The sequence below is a fragment of the Parasteatoda tepidariorum genome, chromosome 6 (genome assembly GCF_043381705.1).
Source record: "Parasteatoda tepidariorum isolate YZ-2023 chromosome 6, CAS_Ptep_4.0, whole genome shotgun sequence".
Taxonomy (NCBI): Eukaryota; Metazoa; Arthropoda; class Arachnida; order Araneae; family Theridiidae; genus Parasteatoda; species Parasteatoda tepidariorum.
In genome coordinates this window covers 41,611,657-41,634,517 of record NC_092209.1, presented here as the reverse complement: position 1 = coordinate 41,634,517, position 22,861 = coordinate 41,611,657, and the positions used below count along the sequence as shown (strand labels likewise).

General features: G+C 27.9%; 2 protein-coding genes across 2 annotated transcripts in view; one reads left to right on the top strand and one right to left on the bottom strand.

The window, feature by feature from the left end:
- LOC107438966 (cleavage stimulation factor subunit su(f)) overlaps positions 1–8,132 on the bottom strand; it is a 68,136-nt gene extending 60,004 nt beyond the window's left edge. The window contains exons 1-3 of the mRNA XM_016051394.3: positions 7,892–8,132; positions 6,151–6,255; positions 4,080–4,175 (exon numbers count right to left, since the gene is read on the bottom strand). Of these exons, the coding sequence (XP_015906880.1) occupies positions 4,080–4,175; positions 6,151–6,255; positions 7,892–7,915 (225 nt within the window). The 5' untranslated portion in view covers positions 7,916–8,132. The remainder of the gene's footprint in view (positions 1–4,079; positions 4,176–6,150; positions 6,256–7,891) is intronic.
- Positions 8,133–8,277: 145 nt separating this feature from the next.
- Positions 8,278–19,332, top strand: LOC107438964 (mitochondrial ribosomal protein S30). Its single transcript, XM_016051393.4, has 5 exons — positions 8,278–9,240; positions 9,960–10,103; positions 12,850–12,961; positions 16,076–16,243; positions 18,833–19,332. Exons 1-5 carry the CDS (start codon positions 8,674–8,676, stop codon positions 19,297–19,299), a joined length of 1,458 nt encoding a protein of 485 aa, XP_015906879.1. The 5' UTR covers positions 8,278–8,673; the 3' UTR covers positions 19,300–19,332.
- Positions 19,333–22,861: the final 3,529 nt, after the last annotated feature.

Genomic DNA, 22,861 nt, shown 5'->3' with positions numbered 1-22,861 from the left:
AAAGCAACATAACTAGAGACCTCTATACTCATGAACAAAACAAAACTCAATATAAACGGACCTTAAGCACTTTTAATTACTTTTTTTAAAAATAGTGCAGTTCTATATATGCCATCGGTTTTGTACAAAAGCTTATTTCTTTTTAATATATTACCATGTTTCTAAATTTTAATAAACAATTCATTATTCCATTATTTAATAATTGCTATTTTTTTTCTAACAAGTATCAAAACCCAATTTCTTTTAAGTAAAATTATTAAATCATTTATACTATACCAAAGAAAACTAAACTAGTGTAAGATAAAGAAATATTTAGTATAATTTTTTAAATACACAATTGCCAGATTATACAAGGCTACATGTATATGAAGGAAAGAGTGTCCAGTTATCAAACATAAAATAATAGGATTTTGGAGTTTGAGAAAAAGAACTAAACACATATCTTCGTAAAAATTTTTTTAATAAATGCTTACAAGTAGTAAGTCTTAATCATGATTTAAAAAAATCTTATTAAAAATAAAACAAATATAAGTATGATTAAAAATTTTACTCTTAAAACTTTTGGAGGAACAAGACCAAGTTACTGAATGTTATATGTGAATAAAGGCACAAAAATCTACACATTGTAGTTTCGGTTCCATAAACAAAAATCTCCCACAGTCAAAACACAAAATGTTTTGACACTGAGGAAGGTTCTTGTTTGTAAAACTGAAACGAGACTGTGGCAATTCATGCCCTTTTATATGAGCTTTATTCACTTTGTTTCTGTTCACTCAAACTTAAGCAAAATATACCATATCTTCCTTTGATACACAGTTAATGTATGTTAGAGATCACTCATACGGTCACACCATTCAATATATTCAAGCATGCGTCCAATATATTCATTTCACACAATACATTATTTTCCGACTCGAAAATTGCTAAGAATGTTATGGAAATGAAAATAAAATTATTTTCAATTTTATAACGATGTACCTTTTGTTTCATCTCATAGTAGATTCGCTCATTGTAGTTTTGATTTCAGTAAACAGCTGAGTCTATAAACAACATATCTACTTCGCACAATTAAATTTAAATAAAAAATCTTATTAGAGTGAACGAAACTATACCTTACATTTAATATTCGAAAGAATAAAGAAACACAAAATGAAAATGCTTCTTTTCAATAATTCTTAATGCTAATAAAAGTGAAAGAAAATCTTTGTCATTAATCAGTTTAGTCAGAGAAGTTAGTTTTATTCATAGTAAATATCACCTTACCCACACAACTATACCTTTCAATCCCACCTCCCCTGAGTAATATAAAATATTTAGTCATTTAAGGGAAGCTGAAAAAGAACTTGGCATTGACTACTAAGAATAGACGATTTATTAGAAAACAAATGCAAAACATTTATTTTTTGATGATTAATCAAGAAGTTTTATTTCAGACCGGCAGACACAATTCTGATTTTATAGTTTATAGCATATTTTGAGAGTCTAAGAGTTGCAAGCATGTCAAGAAAGTTTAAAGAAAACAATTTTTAAACAAATATACTTTATAAACCTTCCTTAGAATGTCTGAATTTCTCAATAGCTGAATGTGAAAAGTGTATAGAAACTTCGTTCTTCAGCTATGTAATGTTAAATAAAATAATTTTAACACCATTTGTGTGTTAAGTTTACTTAAATTTCCATGCAAACACAGAAAAAAAACACTCAAAAATATGTAAAGAAGCATTAAATTTATAAAAAATTTAAATATAACATACGTAAAATAAATAGATATTACTCATAATAGATTTTATTACAGAAACAGTACACAATAAAAAGAGCAGATAATTAAGTATAATAAATGTTGCCTTATTCTCAAATCATACAAATTGCACAGTTCAATAAAATAGCAGATGGGTAGGTGCCTTTGAAGAAACGATAAGCCAAGTCACAATTGGGATTCATTCATAACCAAACAATCATTCATTCACTTGCATACTAGTACTACCTCCATGATGAAAAAAATAAATAATAATAATAATCAAGAGGGAAAAAAAAGGATTTCTTTTGGTTAAAAACATGACATAAAATCTCAAGAACATAAAAAAATATTTTTATGATTAAAAAATTTTTAGAACTTATGTTTAAAAAAAAGATTTAGATTTCTTGATTTTTACTCAGATTAGATTGTAAAAAAATCTCAATAAAAAAAAACAGATATAATTAGTATTTACAGAAAAAATATACAACTTGCAACCCCCTCTTCAAACCAAAAAACATTTTTAAAAAATTCAAAGAATTGGCAGAAGAAAGTAGTTTCTTGAAAGTCAAATTAAGTTAAATTTTTTAAAGGTCGTACATGCGTGGTTTAGAGTATTTAACTATTTTTAAGTTTTGAATTTATTCTATAATAAGAGGAAAATTTTTTTATTCTACACATCACATATAAAATAAAAACAAAGTACTTCACTTAATTAATTTAAAAAGAAATATCTTAGTTAAACTTTCCAGATTCTTTGATCCTTTACTTTAACTTTAATATAAATATTTAAAAAAAAAATATTAATAGAAGTTTTCAGATTTAAGTACATAGGTACTTTTCTTAAAAAGAAAATCTTAATAATTCTAATAAAAACATATTACAACATGGAAGTAATACCACTTAAACAGAGAAAAGTGTCAACTATGTAATATATGTATTATTTGAAGTTAATTTGTCTTCTAAGTGGAAAAAAAAATTTAAATCTTAAATATAAAATAAATTATAACTTTGAATATAAAAGAAAATTTTTTTTATAAATTAAAATATTTAAATATTAAATAATAGTAAAATAAATTGTTAAACAAATTTAAGCTTTTAAAAAAAAACTTTTAATGATAAAAAAATTTTTTACAGCATATTGAACAACTTTAACAATGTTTATAAAGAATTCATAAATTTTTTGTAATAAATAAAAGATTTGACTTCTTTTAAAAGTAAAATCCCTGAATTAAGCTATTTAAAATTGATCAAAAGCATGGAACTTGTATTTAAAATGGAGAAACAATAATCCCATGTTAAAATCCAATCTTAAAATAATAATATTACATTGAAGAGAAGACACACAGTGTAAAATAAAAAATATCTACAACTCAATTGAAAAAAATTATTTATGATTTCTTAGATAACTGAAGAAAATTTAAAAATAAAAAAAAAATGCTATCCTGATGATAATTTTAAATAAAATTGATTTATAAAAAAATGCATCAACAAATTTACTGATGATGATAAGTGCAACTAATTGACATCACTTACATAAAACTACATTTATTCTTTAAATGAATTGTAAATAGTGAATTCTAATGAAGAATCTACAATTACAAAAATTAAAAATAGGAATAATTTCCTACTTGTCTTTAGGTGACACTGTAATGCAGACCTGCATTCTACTTATTAGCCAGTTAGTATTTTCTATTATATTATTAGTTAGTATTACTTATTAGTATTTATGTAACAATATATCCTCACTAAATTTCTGCTTTTATTTTGCATAAAATCTGCATAAATTCTGGAACTCAAAACAAAAAATGAATCGATTATGCAGCTTAAGGTCATGAAACCAACAAATTTAAAAAAGATTTTTTTTCTTCTTTAATATTGTTGTTAAATATTAACTTATTCTACATTATATCTTAATAAAGTCAACCTTTACTTCAAAATGTTATTAAATATTCACCAATTTGTAAAAAAAAAAAAAAAGGTTTTTAAAAATCTTAATTTTTTTTAAATTTAAAAATTAACTAATAATTGAAAGTAAAATGTGTGTAAAAAGAAAATATAGTGTATTCTAGCACACAAATCACACATCACAGTCACACAGGTATTAAAAGAGACATGACTCAAAATAATGAGACATCTGTATCTAAACCCTCTACACAAGAAAAGTTTTATTTTCATCACACTTTTGGGAAGAAATCGGCAGCACCACATTAAATAAACTATTAATATAACCTTAAAAATCACTCATAATTAAGAGATTTGAGAATGAATAAATAAATATTTACAAATTGCTAAAAGACTTATAATATCAAAATAAATAATTAGAATATAATAAGTTATAAACCTCGTGTTCGATGTATAGCTTCCAATATCTTCCTGCACTAGGAAACTGTGCAACCAGCTTTTCATAATAAGGACGTGCATCCTCTATCTTTTGATGCTATTTAAAAATATATAAATAAGTAAGTAAATGAATTTTAAAAAAAAGTCATATTGAAAAAAAAGTCATACTAAAACAGGGTATGAAATTTAACAAGATAATAGACGAACTTGTCAGTAGTTTGCACTCAGGAAAAACCTTTAACAGTTTTATGAAAATGTTAGCAGGTGCATTATGAAGTATTTTACAATGTCTAAATGCATAAAAGAAAGTAGAAACTTAAAAATCGATATATATTTATTGCAACACTTTTAAATATTTGTTTGCCATTATTGACCTGGCAAGGAGAGGAAATATCCTGTCCTAAAATAAAACATGTATAATTTTAAAAACTTACTGTAAGATAAAGAATTTTATTATAAAATAAATTGAAACATATAATAAGAACCATTTCTTGTACTTTTTAAATTGTTTTTTCTTATAACTGTCATATTGCCAGCATCCATGGAGAAGCTGCAACATCAGCATGTCAAATATAAGAAAAAAAAGAGAACTTACAAATATCTTTAACATTTAAAAACATTTTTAAAGCTTATAAAAATTTGATGTAAATTGCATTATGTGTCTTTAATTATATATTTTATGTTCTTTACAAATATAAGTTTTAAGTTTATTTAAATCTTAAAAAAAGTATACACATAACGAACATGAGAGCTACATATGTTTTCACATAAAACATTGCCTTGCAGTCACATGATTAAAAAAGCTAATACAGCTGATTGAAGAAAACTTATTTTTTAAATGAAATATCACAAAAACAGTCTAAAAAAATTATATAATGAATCATCTAGCTTTGAACAGTCAGTACATGCATTACATAAAGATGTTCATTATTTAGATACAGAAAATGTTCCGAATTATGACACTTTTATAGTTAAAATTATAAAACTTAATAATGATAGTGATTACTATATATTTATTAAGTTTTAAAAGTACTTGCATTTAGCTAACTTGAAACTATATGGACATAATGTAAGCAGTTTCATTAAGTTTAAGACATTACAGATAATTTGATGCACAGGAAATAGAAAATTCTATTTTAAAAATGTTCATGCCACTTTTCTCCACATTCAGTTTTTTTCTTTTTGTTTTTTAAATATTATTGTTAATCTAATTTGACATCAAAAATTTACATTCATTTTCCTTTTGATATTTCCCGACATAAAAACTTATCAATAAAAACAGACTTCACAAGTCACATCCTTAAGAATATACCCACTAATAAATAAGTTTGTAAGATAAATTTAATTGAAATAAATTATTGCTATTCAACATATCTATATTTTGAAGTAAATTACTGCTATATCATTTATATATCAGTTGAATAAATAAGTGATTTTTTAGATAAAACAATGTAAATTATAAATAGATTTAAATCATGCTAAACCAGATTCTCTCAGTCTGTTTTACAATAGAAAAAAATATTCTCCATCTAAATGGAAAAAATATTTATAGTTGGAAATAAGTATATCTGAAAAAAAAATACTGTTACATAAAAACAAGAATAGCATTGAAAAAATAGAAGCATAAATAATAATTTTTAAAAAAATGATTTCAACTCTAAAATATAACATTTATTTCTAAAAATTTAAAAAGTAAACAAATAAACTATCTCAAAATATTATAAATAACCTTAAAACATCAGAAATTTATTCTTTATTGATGCATGCAATTTTTCTTCTTTAAAAATATTTTTTTATACTCAAACTACATCTCTTGAAATGAATTATTAAATTATGATTTCAAATTTAATCTGTTTCTAAGAAATTCTCCAACACCTTTCTCAAAACCCAATTTTTATATAGTCATCACAGTTCCTTTTTTTCCAAATTTGAAACAATATTAATCTCTAAGAAAAAATTTAAAAGAAAACTTATTTGCTCCATAAAAAAAATCATGTATATTTAAAAAAAAAAAAAAAACACAAAAAATTCTATATCAAACAAAAATAATAGAGATAAATCATAAAACTTACAGATGCATCCCGCAAAATAAGATTCCAAGCTTCAACATCATATGGATTTTGTTCTAAACGTTTTTCGGCTTTTTTATTTTTATCACTAAAAAAAGCACCAGGATCCTAGAAAAGAAAAAAAATACATAAAAAATAAAATACTACACAAATACAATTTTAATAAATAGAATACATTTAAGTGAAACAATAATTTCATGACTGCTAATTGACATTGCATTATAAGAATAATACAGTGAAACTAAAAAACTACTTATTATGTTCATAAAACTTCATAAATAAACCTTTACCTCTAATCATAAAAATAACCAAATTTTAAATACCAGATATTATCACTAAATACATTCCATCCTAAAAATAATTCTTAAATTTTGACTATGATCCTGAACAATTTGAACTATATTTTCCTACTATGTTAAATTAAATTCTAGAAACTATACATTAAGACACTGGTGCTAAAAACAAACTCAAACAACTAATAAGGTTTCTTGTGATAGTCCATGCCTTCAGATCACTTCAGTGGGTGACATAAAACAATCCATTAGTCAAATGGAGTGATCCCCAATACACATACTTATAAGCGATGAAAAAGTGATCAAAAAACTAAATAAATTTAATGACTGATAATGAGTTATTGACATGAGTTTGAATCAACATAATGAATTGGCTGCCCCTAGAGATTTCCCTTGAACTCATAAAAAAAATTTCTTCAAATAAACCATTTTAGTTGATCCTTAACCAGATCTTATAAGTTTTTTTGATTGGATGTTATGAAACTTTTTTGAAATGCCTCTTAACCCTCTCACTCAGGACACCAAGAATTTGTACTGTAAGATCACTGTAATTAAATAAATAGCATTGTAAAAATTTATTCCTAGGATGCTGCACTCAAGATGCCAGTACTTTTAACCGTAATTTGATCCATAATTTTCTACGGGTATCAGATGCACATATGACAAAGCTTTCCTGGTATACAGCTAATAAATATGATTAAATAATCTCATAATGAGGTATGAAGAATTGGAAATCTTACTTGCTGATAGATATTTAACTTTTCGATAAATTTTTCAGATTTAATATTGTCAGTGCTTTGAAAGTTTAAGTTCTTTAGCGTATAGTATCATTTAGATTAAAATATACTGTTTTTTTATTCTAGACATCAAAAAAATCTCATCATATGACCAAAAAACAACTTCTATAAACGTGGGGAATAATTATGCAATTACTGCATAATAATTCACTCCATATAAAATTAATGAATAACGTTAACATTTCTTTAAGTATAAAACAGAAAAAAAAAGAGGATAACTAAGCTGCTTTTAATATTTAAGGTGCTACAAACATGGTTGAAGACGTTATATGATTGCAAACAATAAAATTTTTTTGCATCCGTATTAGGCTCGAAAAGATTTCGAGACACAAAATACAAATTGGATAAAAATTAAGTCAGCATTGCTAAAACTTATTTTTATTCTTATAGATATTCTAATGTAAGACAGCTGTTTCGAAGGTAAAATAAACAAACCTAACACGTAATCGAAATTTAACACAAATATAAATAAATTATGCTTCGTGGGTAAGAGTTTATTTTATACAAATCACTGTAAATACTTAATCTACTCACAATAATACAGTCACAACAACATTTTTACGATAAATGTATAATTCCATACGTGATCAATGGACTTAATAAAACAATATAAAATTTCTATTACTGATGTAAAAACAAAAATACATTCAATACCTCAAAAATTGACATATCTGGCATTAATTAATCTGCAAAATAACAACTTTTAAAGGTAAAAATAATGTTATAATAAAAAAAAAGGCAACGAATTAATATTCTTCCAAAAGAATACAGCAGATAACCCAAACAACATTCAATGATACATTTAGTTGTTTCAAGGTTTTAGTGGTCAGATGTCTTTCGTGCAGAGTTAAGAGCTATTCTCACTACATACGACTTTCATATTTGTTGCCAATCAGGTTCTCATTTTTTCGCGTGCAGGTCGTCGAGCTACCAAAGCGGGGGTGCCATCCCCACAGCAGAGGATCAAAATTGTGATGGCATGTCTTCGGATCATCCTCAGGGATGTTTCCCAGACCGTCGCCAATAGCCCATTGTGCAGCTCTAGTGCGACGTAAATGAACAACAACAAGGTTCTCATTTTCTGAGGATGACAATCAGAATTTCGCACATTTTTATGCAGTGTGAACAATTCCGCTTTTTTCAAGTAAGCAGGTATTAAGCACACAAAGACAAGCAGTAGGAAGCGTTAAACTAGGTGCCGATTATCAAAATATAAACATAAAATAAAATTTTAGAAGCTAATTCACTTAACCTAATGTAAAAGGCAAGATTTTATAATTTTATTAGCTACTTTTGCATTATTTGAATCTAAACCTATTCAACAATAGAACTGAAAATAATCTGGCAATATTTATGAAGTTTTAACACAGTTCTGAATTGAATAAGATTTTGTGATTAAAAAAAACTTATAAGCTCATTAAAAATAAATCTGAAAAATGTATTCAAAGTTACCTGTTCGTAAAATTGCGCCTATTCATGCTATTTCTGTTTCCTCATGCCGATTCCTGCATCAAATGAGTCTTGAAAATCTTGAAAGGCATAATCCTCAAGAATACCAGCCAATAGTTTCTATGGAGAGGGAAGATCAAAAGAAATATCAAAGGCAATTTTATTATGATACAATTAAAGCTCTACCTACCGTAGAACAAAAATTATACGAGATATCACAGTTTCATAGGCCAAAACAGTTGCGATATTTAATACCTGCTCTTGCTAAGTCATACAATGGCATATTTTTCCAAAGGTACATTACTCGCACTCATTTAATAAATCATTTACCTGAAAATTTCTCTTTGATGGATGTTGATAAAGAATATACTGAAGTATCTGATGTTTTCAAACAGACTGTTTCATCTTTTTATAAGAATGATTGGAAAAGCTCAGACTTAAACTATCAAGATTATCTTTGTAATAAACGAGATTGTTCAAAACTCCTTAATCTTCTAATATTGCAGTGTTTCAAGAAACTGGCTCTGAAGAATGACTACATCTTAGAATCAACTGTAAGTTCTGACTTTTGCTATTTCATTTGTAGTTCTTCAGTCTATTCAATTTATAAGTATAATAAGATAAACATCTCCCACAACACCCCGTTGTAGGTCGTGATGATCCTGGATCTACCTCTTTTCCAGTTCGTTAGGGGTTTATGTAATAGGATTTTCTTTAAATTTGAGTCATCATTCCTTCTGAAAATGCGAGCTGCCCAATTCATTCAATTTATTTTTATGAATTTCACAATATCTGGCTCTCCTGTAGATTTTATACAGTTCAGTATTATATCGTCTTCTCCAGGAATTATTTATTTTTATCCCACCAAGGATGTCCCTCAAAACTTTTCTCAAAAAAAAAAAACTGAACAAGCTAGTACCTATTAATCTGAAGCTGGATGGGCTTTGAACCACCGATGGGAATTGAACCTAAATTCTTCCTAATACTGGACCAGTCCCTTAACCGCTAAGCCACCATGACTTAATGATTTACATCTGTGTATCAAAAAATTTAGCTGAATGCAATAAGTCTAACATAAACTTTCGTAATTTTACTTTTTTACATCATAAATGCCAATCTTTTCAGTTTGTATTTATAGCAAGGTTGGTACGTACTAATGGAAACTTTATAAATTTAGTTTACTACAAAACTTTTGATTCTTGCTACTATTAGCGTATTTAAAAATTAATGTTATTTGAACATTCTCTATTAATATGGTCCTTTTTTCTTATAGATTCAACAAAATCCAAGAATAAATTCTTACTGGTTTCACAATGGTTTTCACTCAGAAAAAAATAAGATTTATCAAGAAAATCTTACATTTCAGTTCAGAGATACTCCAGCGTTTACTATACGAATAAAGAAACCTTTAAATGCAGTATGTATTTTTCATTAATTATGATTAATTAATTTTTTTGTCTCAGTGTTAGCTTCTAAATTTTAAAAGGATTCCCATATTACTACACTAAAAAAGGTTTTAGTGACAATAGGCAATGGTCTATAAGGATTTTTAAAATTTATAAAAATTTTTTGAGAACCGTGATGGAGCATTCGCCTTTCAATGAGGTTAATTGGGTTTGAATCCCTGCGGTGGCTGATCGATATGAATTTTGCATCCCACTTGCAACACCCGCACCCTATGGCAGAATTTTTTCAAGCTATCTGCGACAAAACTCTCTAGCACTAATATCTTTCTGCAAGCTACTTTTAATCATAACAAACATATATGTTACTAATTTAAAATAACAAAAACTATTATAATTTTTTTTAAATTGAACTCGTAATAATTTTTATTCTAATATTATGGGCGATATCCTCGCATTTTTTTTGGAGGGGAGGAACACACTATTTATTTCCCTCTTCGCATTTTGAAATTAATCATCACAATGAAAAAATAATTAAAAATCTTGCAATGTGTTGCCAGAGAAAAGATCGGCAGCGAAATCACTCGAATTGGACTCTATAAAGAATATCGGATTTAAAATCTATGGAGAAATTAATAGCAATAACTGCTAAAAATTGGATAGAATCATTGCCTTAAAAAGTAAATACTCAAATGCACGATTCGAATTTTCCATATAGTTTGAAATATATCGGGATATTTTAAAAACATGTAAAAATTAATATCAATAACTGCCGAAAATTCAATGGAAACATTACTTCGATTTACGATACTATCGGCGTAAAATGAGTGAGTCAAATGCGTGATTATGTATGATTCAAATATTGCATGTAAATTTCTGTATAAAGGAAAACAAAAACTTTTTAATTTTCAAAAGAAAAATCTTTCTGCAAGAACTCTGTAACGTTCTGCGACAATGTAGCCGTGTCACTGCGATTCTGCCACGGGGCACCCACAGTGCTGACATGAAATATCCTCAGTACTAGATGGATCATGGAGTCGGAGCCGTGTTGCCGTAAAGCTAACCGTGAGTGGTTTTCATGTTTTTCCTCTATATGTACAAATACAGGTTATTTCCACCTAAAAGTCCTTCACAAAGGCAAATTTCTTCCAATATTGATCCAGGAGTTCCCTTATCTTCTAGATTGAATTCAAAATTATAGGACTACTGAGTCGAATATTAGTAGTCGTAAACCGAAAAATTGGGTCGGTTGTTCAACAATGGTTATAAAATTAAAAACAATTATTATTTTTTTAAAATTTTGCGAGTATTAGAACTCTTTTGTACTTTGACAATGGTAGTAGACAGGAATTCAAAATTACAAGACTACTGAGTTGAACATTAGCAGTCGTGAACTGAAAAATTGGGTCCGTTGTTCAATAACGACTATAAAATTTAAATATATATTTCTTTTTTTTTCGAAAAAAATTTTGTGAGTATTAGAATTCTTTTGTACTTTGACAATGGTAGTTGACAAGAATTCAAAATTGCAGGACTACTGAGTTGAACATTAGTAGTCATAAACTGAAAAATTGGGTCGGTTGTTCAACAACTGTTATAAAATTAAAATATATATATGTATATATATTTTATTTATTTTTTTTAAATTTGCGAGTATTAGAACTCTTTTGTACTTTAGCGATCGTAGTAGACACGAACAAGTACCAATGCTAAGATATCTCCTTTTTCATTAGCAGCTGAAATTCCAGATTGAAATTATTCAAATATATACTGTATATTTCAGTGTATGAGTCAACTTGTTGTATAAGTCGACATCCTTTTTTTGATTATGAGGTGGCAAATTTCTGGTATGTTGGGTGTATGAGTCGACCACTGAACAAAATTAATTATGAGAATTTCTATTTTATTGTAGAAATTTTTAAAAGTGTGAAATTTTGAAGTCTTTGAATGGTGATGAAAACAAATCTTTCTAGTACTCAGCAAATGGGAATAAAGTTGAATCTGTTGTTGAATGGGATCTGTTTGACGATACTGCTCATTTTTTAGAATCCTAGATGGATGATCAGGGGTCTGTCTAGGTACCTATTTTGTAAAAATTTAGACATAATTTGTGAAAAATTATATTTTAAAATCAACACAAAAATATGGATTTATCATTTCTTAAGGGATACAAAAATTAAATTTTAAGAAAAAGTATTTTGTGAAACTACCGTTTTTCCTAAAGTTGAATTTTTGAAACTACCGTTTTACATAAAATTGAATTTGTGAAGGTACCGCTAAACGGTAGTAAATTCGGCCTGGACAGACCCCTGATGATGTTCTATAATCTTTAAATTTGTATCTTTATGATATGTTTTACAAGTTTCCGTTGTGTTATATTTTTTGAAATACTCTTGAATTTAGTTTTTCTTATTTTTATTTTTTTCCTGAAAACAATTTAAAAAATTTTTTCGAAAAGAAGAAGAAAAAAAAGATCTAAAGATGTTAAACAAAATATGATGAGAGAAAATGCAAATTTAATTATATATAACATATTAAAAAAGTTTTTGGAAAGGGTAAATTGATATTGAGTTTTTCATGTTTGTTTCATTGTTTATAATGCATTAATATTTCACGACCAACAAAAGTCAACTATCTTACCAGTGTATTATTAGACCCCCTAATTTTCTAAAAAAAATTTAAGTTTCAAGAGGCAACTGATGCATGCAGTTATACAGTATACGAACAAGAATTTTTATGTTATTTATTTATTTATTTAAGATTTTGAAACTGGAAGACCCTCTGTGTGCCACTGCTGAAGTACCAGATTATAATTTTCATCCTAAGGCATTGGGATTTGCTGCTGATAGAAAATGGATAACTTCTGTTCCTGGTTAGTATAATACTATATTTTTGATTTTAATGTGTCATTTTAATTGGTGAGAAAAAATTTAAGTTCTTTTACTTTTAATATTTAAAACGTTTGCTTTATGTAAAAAAAAAAAAAAAAATTGCACAAAAATTATGCAATATAGAGCTTTATAAGTAAATTTAGCTGTAGAAGTCATACACTTCCTGGGTAATTTGAAAAAGGCAGTGGAGATATCTGATTAAAAAGTTTATTGAAAAACAATGAGAAGTTGCAAAAAGAAAAAGCGGAGCTAAAAAGTAATGGCAAATATTTATTGGTTGTAGGTCATTTCTCATATCAGAAGCATTTCATTTTTTTTTGGTACATCTTTTTTTAATTATAAATGATTTTGTGATAATTACAATTGTGATATGTGTCCTTACCTATAAAGGCTTGTATTAATATTTGCAATGAATCATTTCTCATTTTATCTACTAATTTAATTTTAAAAATTCAACTCAGAATTTCAATTTTTAGGCATATATATGTATATATATACAATGGAACCCCAATTTTACCTTTTCGTCAGACTAGCGTTAAAAAACACCAGAAGCGGTATAACATAAAATCGGGGTAAAAAAGTTTTAGTACATTTTCAAAAATTGACACTTACAAGATACTCTACTCGGAAAAGAAAAATTTTTTTAATCTTTACATGTTTTCTTGTTTTTAGATACAATTTCAGCACTATCCCACTCAATACTTATTATTTTCTTCATGGTTTGCACTCAAAAACGTTTGAGAGTTTTCATGCTTTCAAACTCTAGATCAATTGTTTATTTATCTTCCAATATTTTATCTCATCTTAATCAGTTTCATTATTATCATCAAGAGCAGGCATTGAATCAGATATTGCATTAATTAAAAAAGTAATGGGAGTTGTGTTGCAGTTGATCTTCAAAAGATCTTCAGACTTGCAATTTTATTCCAAAGGGACATTGTCCTTGTTGGATACCGCTAAGCTTTATTAAACCTGTTTGTAATGCATTTGAGTAGACACTATCCAGAACTGTGGAAATCAAATTCATATCTTCCAGAACAATTATTTTTGCTTTAAAATCATCTTTTGGAAATATACACATAAAATAGTATAAGATGGTTACTTAAAAATTGTTGAGGATCATATTCAGTTATTACATGATATTACACATTTTGATACATTTTTACGTTAAGTGCCCTTTTCTGTGAGAAAGCACTGTGCCTTTTTTATTCCTAGGGAGAACTCTGACTAACACCACACCTCCACTGCAGCATGAATGTACAGCAATTAAAATTATATTGTTATTCATTAGAAATCTGTTTTAAAATCAACTATTTGTCTGCTGTTTGTAAGACATCGATATTAATTTTAATAGTATTGTTCCAATGGTAGTAAAGTTATTTTATTTATTTATTATATTTTTAATTGTTTGTAGTTTGTTTCACCATGTTAAAAATATTATAATTCCATGAAAAAGAAATTCATACACTAACTGCGTAAACACCTAAGAGTTCTTCATAGCTTCCTGTGGTCAAGTAATAAATTTTTGAAATATGACCGTTTGAAACGATAATGAGCAGTAAGTAGCCTACATGCAATATATGTGAGTTTTCATGAAATATATGTGCTAATTACTTTTTTTTAATTGAAACTATTTTCTTAATTTAGTTATTCGGTAACGAGTGTTGCAATTTAATTGGATTAAAATTTTGTATAATTTGGTTGGAGTTTATATTTGTAAAGTGGGATGTCATAAATATATGCTATCCCACTATATAGCTCCACTATATAATTTTTTCTTCTTCTTATTAGTGTAATATTATGGAATTAAATGTGTAAAATAAATTTTAGCATCGGATATTTACCAAAAAAATAATAATAGTTCATTTGTTTTTACTGGGTGCTGAAAAAATGACAAACATGGAATTGTCTACCAAGCTCATCCGATATACAAAATGCGTGTCAATAGACATCTATACAACTATCACCACTGAAGGTGTTAAACAAACCTTTAAAACTCGATCAGGTATTATATTATAATATACTATACTACCATACAAAAGGGATTTATTATAGACAAATTAGGGGATCCACAATGTGACTCAATATTTAAGTATGTATGTATATATTTTAAGATGCATTAGAATGAAGAAATCGTTGCTTGTATACTATATATATATATATATATCTGTGTGTAATACAAAAATAATAAATACTTTTGTATTAATAAAAGAATTAAAACTCTTTCGGTTTCATGAAATGTCTTTGTTAAAGAGTAAGCGTAGAGATATTCTATTTTGGGAATTCAAGGCTAAAAACATACCATTGAATAATAATTAGATTTATATTTCAAAGGAGGAGTTATTTTTAGAATCTTGTTCCTCTTTCACTTCCATATTAGGAAGCATTAAATGATTTTCCATAATGCGTAGAGTTACAAAGGTATGTACGACTGGAACCTAATTACACCAATCTCTGTAGTATTTAATGTGGGACCGAAGGTTTTCGCATGTCTCTTGCTGAATAACGTGTTCCAATAAACATCTACCGGAACCATCCGGAGTCTTGCCCACATCCCCTCCCTTGTGGAGTGGAGATGTGAACTGTTATAACCACCAGCATAACTTTTAATAAGCCTTTGATAACTTATTAAGGCTATTGACTGCATTTCTTAAGATGAATACACCAATGATAACAGGGATGTAGCCCTGTTATTATAAGTGGACAGGATAATTCCTTAGCGGTGGAAACTTACACATTTCTATCTCAGAAACTAAGCTTAGCGAAGACCGGCTGTGACTTACTTCAAAAATCCTCATGCCAATCACCCACCGGGAAAAAAGTTGAGTGAAGAAAGGACGGCATCATCTTCAATGCAGTGAGCAAACTTCTATTTAGTGCAAAAGATGATGCTCCAAGTGTAGCACAAAATCTTATATGCTATTTTATGATTTTTTATTTTAATTCTGTTTTTTTTTTTTTTTTTTTTTTTTTTTTTTTTTTTTTTTTTTTTTTTTTTTCTCCATTACAAAGTTCTTAAGTTTATAAAATTATTATTCTATAATGTGTTCTGTAGGAGTCAACAATTTTTCAAAACTCTTCTCTTGCTTTTACAGGTCATTGGTTTGATGATCCTTGTGATAGCCCATTTCTTCTTGTTAAAACAACTGATGATTTTCATAAATTGCTTAGCAAATTGCAGTTTCATGATCTTGAAAAGATTAAAGAAAGTACTGCCATAACAAGCTCTTTTGGGTGGCTTAATGCCGCTGCAACCTATCATGGTATTTTAATTTTCTATGGTATTATTGCAGTGTTGTAAATTAGAAAATGTTTTGGAATATTTTAATGTAAAATATAAATTTAACAATAATAGTTTTACAACCTGTATCAATTTGCTTTTAGTAGCTTAATTAATGTAAAAATTTTAAATTCTTGTGAATATTATTTCCTTGACATTTACTCAATTTTGTTGAACCAATTAAATATACTTTTTGATTATTGTTTTGCTTATTTGGGAAAATTAGCTTTAAACTTTGTTGTAAAAGTTCTTTTGCACAATCTTGATTTGATTTCAAGCTTTGCTGTGGAAACCTTTGTGAACTTATAAAAGTTTTTTTTAAGTTATCTCAAGTTAAAATGTAACAGTGTGGCATCAGTGGTTAACCACTAATAAAAAAGAAAGCATCATTCTTTTAGAAAATGAAAAAAATAAAAATAAAACATTATTTTTATGGCAATATAAAGTATTTTTTAAAATTAACACATAAGCAGTAGGAAGGAGGAAAATGGATACAGACTAGTGAATTTTTTTAGTTTTTACCCAGAAAATTAGAATTTTTTCAGTTTTACTTGAATTGTAGAAGCTATGGGGCTCAAAGATGTGACTACTTTAGTTCGAAAATTTATAGAAATTGTGATTGAAAAGAATTATTTTGGAGGGAATTAATTTATAGAATTTTAAAGTGTTAAACTTATTTAATAATTACAGAATTTCAGCTTGCTGATATTTAAAAATATTCAAATCTATTATGTGTGATAATTTAAGAAAAATAGAAAAGTTTGATATGTTTGGTTTGGTGTGTTCTACTTGATATTTTATTCTCACAATGTTATATAATTAGTTACATTTACTCTCAACTCTGCTAACTGGAAAAACTGTGGAAAAAAAATTTTTGCTGCATGTCAGACCATTTTTAGTAAAATATTTGTAATGGCATCTCTTAATATTTTCTTCTGTCTATGCCATATTCTTAAAACAATATTTTAGTGTTTAATGCCATCTCTTGACAATTTTAAAACTTTATGAGAGTAAAATTTCTGATTTGCAGCTAACCAGTTATTTCTTTATTTAAGTTTTCAAATCAACAGATATTTTGGAGATGTATGGTGTAGTGGCTCAGCGAAGAAGAGGTTTCAACATTCAAAACCAGCTGCTAATCAATCAAAAAAGAGATTTTATTTATTATGAGTTATTATATATAATAAAAAAACAAAATGAATTAAAAACTATGCAAAAGTAAACAAAATACTAGTATTCTAAAAAAATTTCTCAGCTATCATACAGTGCTTATTTTTTCAATCTTGACGTATCAAGTTGTTGCATATTTCATCAATTAGAAACTGCATGGCCATGATTCTCCGATTATCTTAATAGCTTTAGTGATAAAAATAAAAAAAATTGAGGCTGATAAAAATTGAAACAATTGAATCAGTTATGCATATTTTAAAATAAAGCTAAAAGTTCAAATTTTATTGAAAAAATACTAGCTTTGTTCGAAATGATGCTTAGCAAATTTGTAAATATTATGCTCACTTACCCTCTCATCTTTATTTATTAATTTATAAATGTTCAATAATTAAAAAATAGTTTATTATTTAAATTTTTTTTATTTAAATTCTCCTAATTTTGAAAATGTATGATAATTCAAACTATCAATTTCAAAGCCTCACCCTAAAGGATTTTCTGCTTTTGCCACTGCATAGTTAGTTATTACTTAAGGTTTTACAAGCTTTTCAGATGATACAGTTTTTACTGGGGTATTTTACAGGGTGCGTAGCATTTTTAAAAAGTGCTTAAAGGTGTTTATTTTCGTTTTTTAAAAGCCCTTAAAGGTGCTTTTTTCTATTGCATACCTGCCAACTCTTCCGGATTTTCCGGAGGATTTTATTTTCATATTTAAAGTGGTAGCAATACTCAGGTTATTCCAATTAACTTTTTGAATTATAATGATAATTATAAATGAGTTTGACCGCCACTACATATAAATAATTACAATAAATATATAAAAGCATAATAATCCCTGCACAAGCGAATTTCAACGGGATCAAAATATAAATATATTTTTGAGTCAGATTGTTTTTCGTTTATTGTTTTACAACCACTCTGAAAATCCATTCTCGGAAAGAGTGAAAGTTGGCAGGTATGCCATTGGGTGTTTAAAAAAAGTGCTTAATTTTCCCTTTTTCAAAATGAGAGTTTTCCTTTACTATGTTGATTTTTGTTTCGAATTATGCAAAAAGACACGGTTCACATTGTTCTGTTCAACGTTCTCAGAATTAATTCGACCCTAATCTATTTCGGCGTATTGTCAGTTCGTAGCGTATGAAAACGCCATTTGTTTCACATTATTCAAAATTTCATGATTTTTGAGAATTGTCAAAAACAATACCAATAGTTTTTTTTTTTTGACATGACGGTTAGAACAAGATAAAACCGTCGATTGTCAAAATCTTTCCAACCCTGCCTAATTATGATATTTTTTTAAAGTGCTTAGAAAAAATTTTTAGTGCTTAAAAGATGATTATTTTTTGTTGAATAATTTGGCTCCGCTCCATATTTTAATGTTGATTTTTCTTTCCTTTTCATTTAGGTTTCACTCCATATCACGATCTTACTTATCCCTTCGTATGTCACACCATCATTACCAATGGCCAAGATTGGAACTTTTTTGTCTATCAATTGAACACCATCGCATTTCACATCGACGTTGACAAGAAAGATCGAAGAAATATTTGTTGGTCATCCGGAACCATTAGACTTTTTGACACTATTGAAAATGGTGAGATTAAAGGACTAAATGATGAAGTCTTCAAGATTTTGTTGAAGTTTCTTATGAATGCTCCTGTAAGTGATGAAAATATTAAACTGAAACCTTACTTAGGAGAGGACAATCGAACGGAGGAGGAGATTGATAACATGAGATATATCTATAGAAACATGTACAGCCATCGTCCACATCCTAATGCTCATAAACATGAAGTACCAACATGGCATAGGATCTATTTGCCAAAATATAACAAACTTGCTAAACCTTTACCGTTTACTAAATTGTATTAGTTGTAGAACATAGATAAAATATTGATTTTAAAATTTTCATTTTCTATTCTTTTTACTATATATTTTCTTTGATTCAAAAATAATCTCACTCTTTATTTTTAATTTTTATTTTTATTTTTAATTTGGTAGACGGATCATGCGTTAGAGTCCCCTTGCCGTAAGGCTAACCTTAGAAGGTTTTTGCGTTTTTCCTCTCCATGTAACACAAATGCAGATTAGTTCCATCAAAAAGTCATCCACAAATTCAAAATTTCTCCCAATACTTGATCCAGGAATTCCCTTGTCTTCTGGATTGGGTTCAAGACTACAAGGTTATGGAGTTGAACATGGGTAGCCGCAAACACAAAATTGGGTCGGCTGTTCAAACGACGGTTCGAAAATAACATTTATTAAATAAATTTTCCACTTCCAACTTATTAAGCAATAATTTTTTAAGATAGAATAAATTTAAATGAATGTTTGTAATAAATAGTAAAAATAATATTAAAATTAATGCTGTGGATTTGTAAATTTCTATACCGAAAATATAAATTACATGATCATAGTAAAAAAATTATACAATATTAAGAAATAATTACACTGTACTTCAAATTTGAGCATTTTTCTGCTGTTTAAATAAAATTGGGATTCTATGTTAACAGAAGGTGCTTAATTCACATATCAAAAATCTAAATGGTCGGTAATGTATATAACGTATCAGTTTTTTTTTTTTTTTTGTGAAAGGTTAAGCTTCTAGTGAATTTTCAGATATCCTTCCCTTATGCATTTAGAACAGTGGTTACCAACTGGCGGCACCAGTACCCGAGAAGCATTTAGAACTCAAATATATTAGTTGTCACTTTTTGTGGACAATTTTCGTACAAAATCTGTATGGGCTTAAAATACTTTTCTTTCGTTAAAAAAAAAAAAAAAAAAAAATTTCTTTGTTTCTGTGAAATTTAACATACCAACAGTGCAAAAAATTTATTTCTCAGGTAAAAATCAACTTCTTATTTTAATTTTTAAATCAATACTTTTGTTTTGTACAACTTGATAAAAGTCTGATAGTCATATTTAATGTTGCTTCAAACATTAAAGAGTCCTATCTAAAATTTTGATAAAGTTGCGGCCCGCCATTTGACTGGTGTTTTTAATTGCGGCCCCTGGCCTCATGTAAGTTGGAAACACCTGATCTATCAAGTTGACAACTGTCTCACTGCCAATGAGAGCAACATTTCTTTGCATGTAAGTGGATATTGATTGCAGTTGAAAAACGTGAAAAAGCTGCTTTGTGGATTTTTGTAAAAATGGCTCAAGGTAAAAAAAAAAGAACATTTGTTTACATAACTTTAACATTAAAAATTACAGATTTTCAGCTAAGGAAACAAACATATATTTTTTTCACTAAAGGGCATTTTTCATATTGCACCATGTTAAACCTTTATACAGTAAAATAACTAGCACTGGTCTCTATTAGGTAAGTTACAACCTATTTTTTACGCCTAATTTGACCTTAGAAACAGATTTGGAGGATTTTAAACAAAGCAATGCAACAAATAACCATACATGGCAGTACTTTTACTTTCGTTACTTGTACCGCCGGTACAAGTAAAAAGTACGTACTTTTACTTGTACTTCGTTACTTTTTAAATTTAGTACTTTTACTTGTACTTTCGTTACTTTTTTAGGGAAAAAGTAAAAGTATTTGTAACGGAAATATCGAATGAAATCGTTACTTTTTTCTAAAACTCGGTAAGTTTTCTTAAAAAAGAAAAAAATAAATAAATAAATAAATAAAAAAAGCTGTGAATGCAATATATATGCATTCACAGCTAACTTCGTTTTTAAATACCTTCTGTTTCAACTTATACACACATTCAATTATTTTTTACTAGCTCAAAGATCACAAAGCTATCTGAAACCCCGTGTTTGCTTTGTTTATGTTTGTGTTTTTAAAACGCGTTTCTAAAGAGTAAAACAATTTTAAATCACTGGTAATTTAATTAAACAAAAATAATAAACTAAAAATTAAAGTCAATAGATAAAGTTTCTTTTTCGTGCAAATCCATAAAAAGTTTGATATTAAAATTATATTTGATTTTAAAATTATATTATACGATAATATTATAGAACTATATTATCCTCCGAATTTAAAAATAAATTAATATCCATAACTTTCAAAATTAAAAATAATTAAATAAATAACAACAATTTTGCGAAAACTTTAAAGAACATAAGAATATTATTCAATAAAATTTTAAGTTACTTTGAATTTTCGATTTCCTAAAAATGTACTTTTAAATCGTTACTTTTTTTGTTTAGTACTTGTACTTTTACTTGTACTTTTTACTCGTTACTTTTTAAACTAAGAACTTTTTACTTTTTACTCGTTACTTTTTTAAAAATACTTGTACTTTTACTCGTTACTTTTTAAAAGTAACGTTGCCATATATGCAAATAACGCACAGCAATTTTTTAAAAGTAGTATATAAATTTAAGCATAAACGTGGTATACAAAAAAAGAAAAAGTCTCTTCTTTGAGAAATCAATACATTACCAATTTTACATGAAAAATTGGCGTGGTACCATTAAAAAAATTAGTTCTGCTGCTAAACATTGGAGTCATAGACTTTCCACACTGGCAATTAAGTTTTCAGTCACAGAAATAAGGAGAGAAGACCAGGCACAGAGTCACCTTAGGAACATTTCAAAACAGTAAATTCTCCTCTAAGGTAGTATTAAACATTCGGGTTCAGGTCTGGAGATCTGGTTGGTTAATCCATCCTCTAATCCTATTTTACTACATTTTTTATTGAATTGAAATTCCGACCCATTCCCGAAGCAAAAGCACTCGAATCTCAACTACAGTTTCGTGTCTGATGGAAATACGAATTTCAACCATTTTATGACTGCTAAAAGCTGAATTTATAGTCATTTTTATTGCCAAATAGAATTTTCATAAATAAAAATTACAAAACATATCTTATTAACTAGAGAGCTTAAATCTCATCTGGAGCTCTGTGCTTAGTGTGTTTAAAGACAATACAAGTTTTAACCGTTTTTTAACTGCTATAAACAGGATTTCTCATCATACGGAATTTATCGTTAGTTAAAATTCTGTCTATTTTCAGGGTTCCCACGGTCCTTGAAAGTCCTTGAATTTTTTTTTGCTAAATTTAGGTCCTTGAAAGTGCTTGAAAAACGTGATAGGTCCTTGAATTTGTCCAATACTGCCGGCGGCCCTTTTTATAAAGCACCCGCAGATCTTTCTCGTTCCTTCTGTTTTGTTCCCGAGCTCTCTCACGTGGTTTTTAACGCCACCGTTTCTAACCGGGCCTAGCGTCTTGGTGTTTGCCAAGCGCGCGGAGCACAGCAGACAATCAATGCGTTCGGGGCGGGATTCCACTTCATCTTCTGTTGCATATGCTTAGATCTTTTTTCTTATCGAAACTGGAATACTCTCGAATTTCGTAACAATATGTACCTTGTAGTTTTCAATAAATTTGCCGTTTTACCATCCGCACTTGTCCTTACGTTTGCGTCATTTCAAAACTTTATTGTAAAGCGTATTCGCAAAGGCACG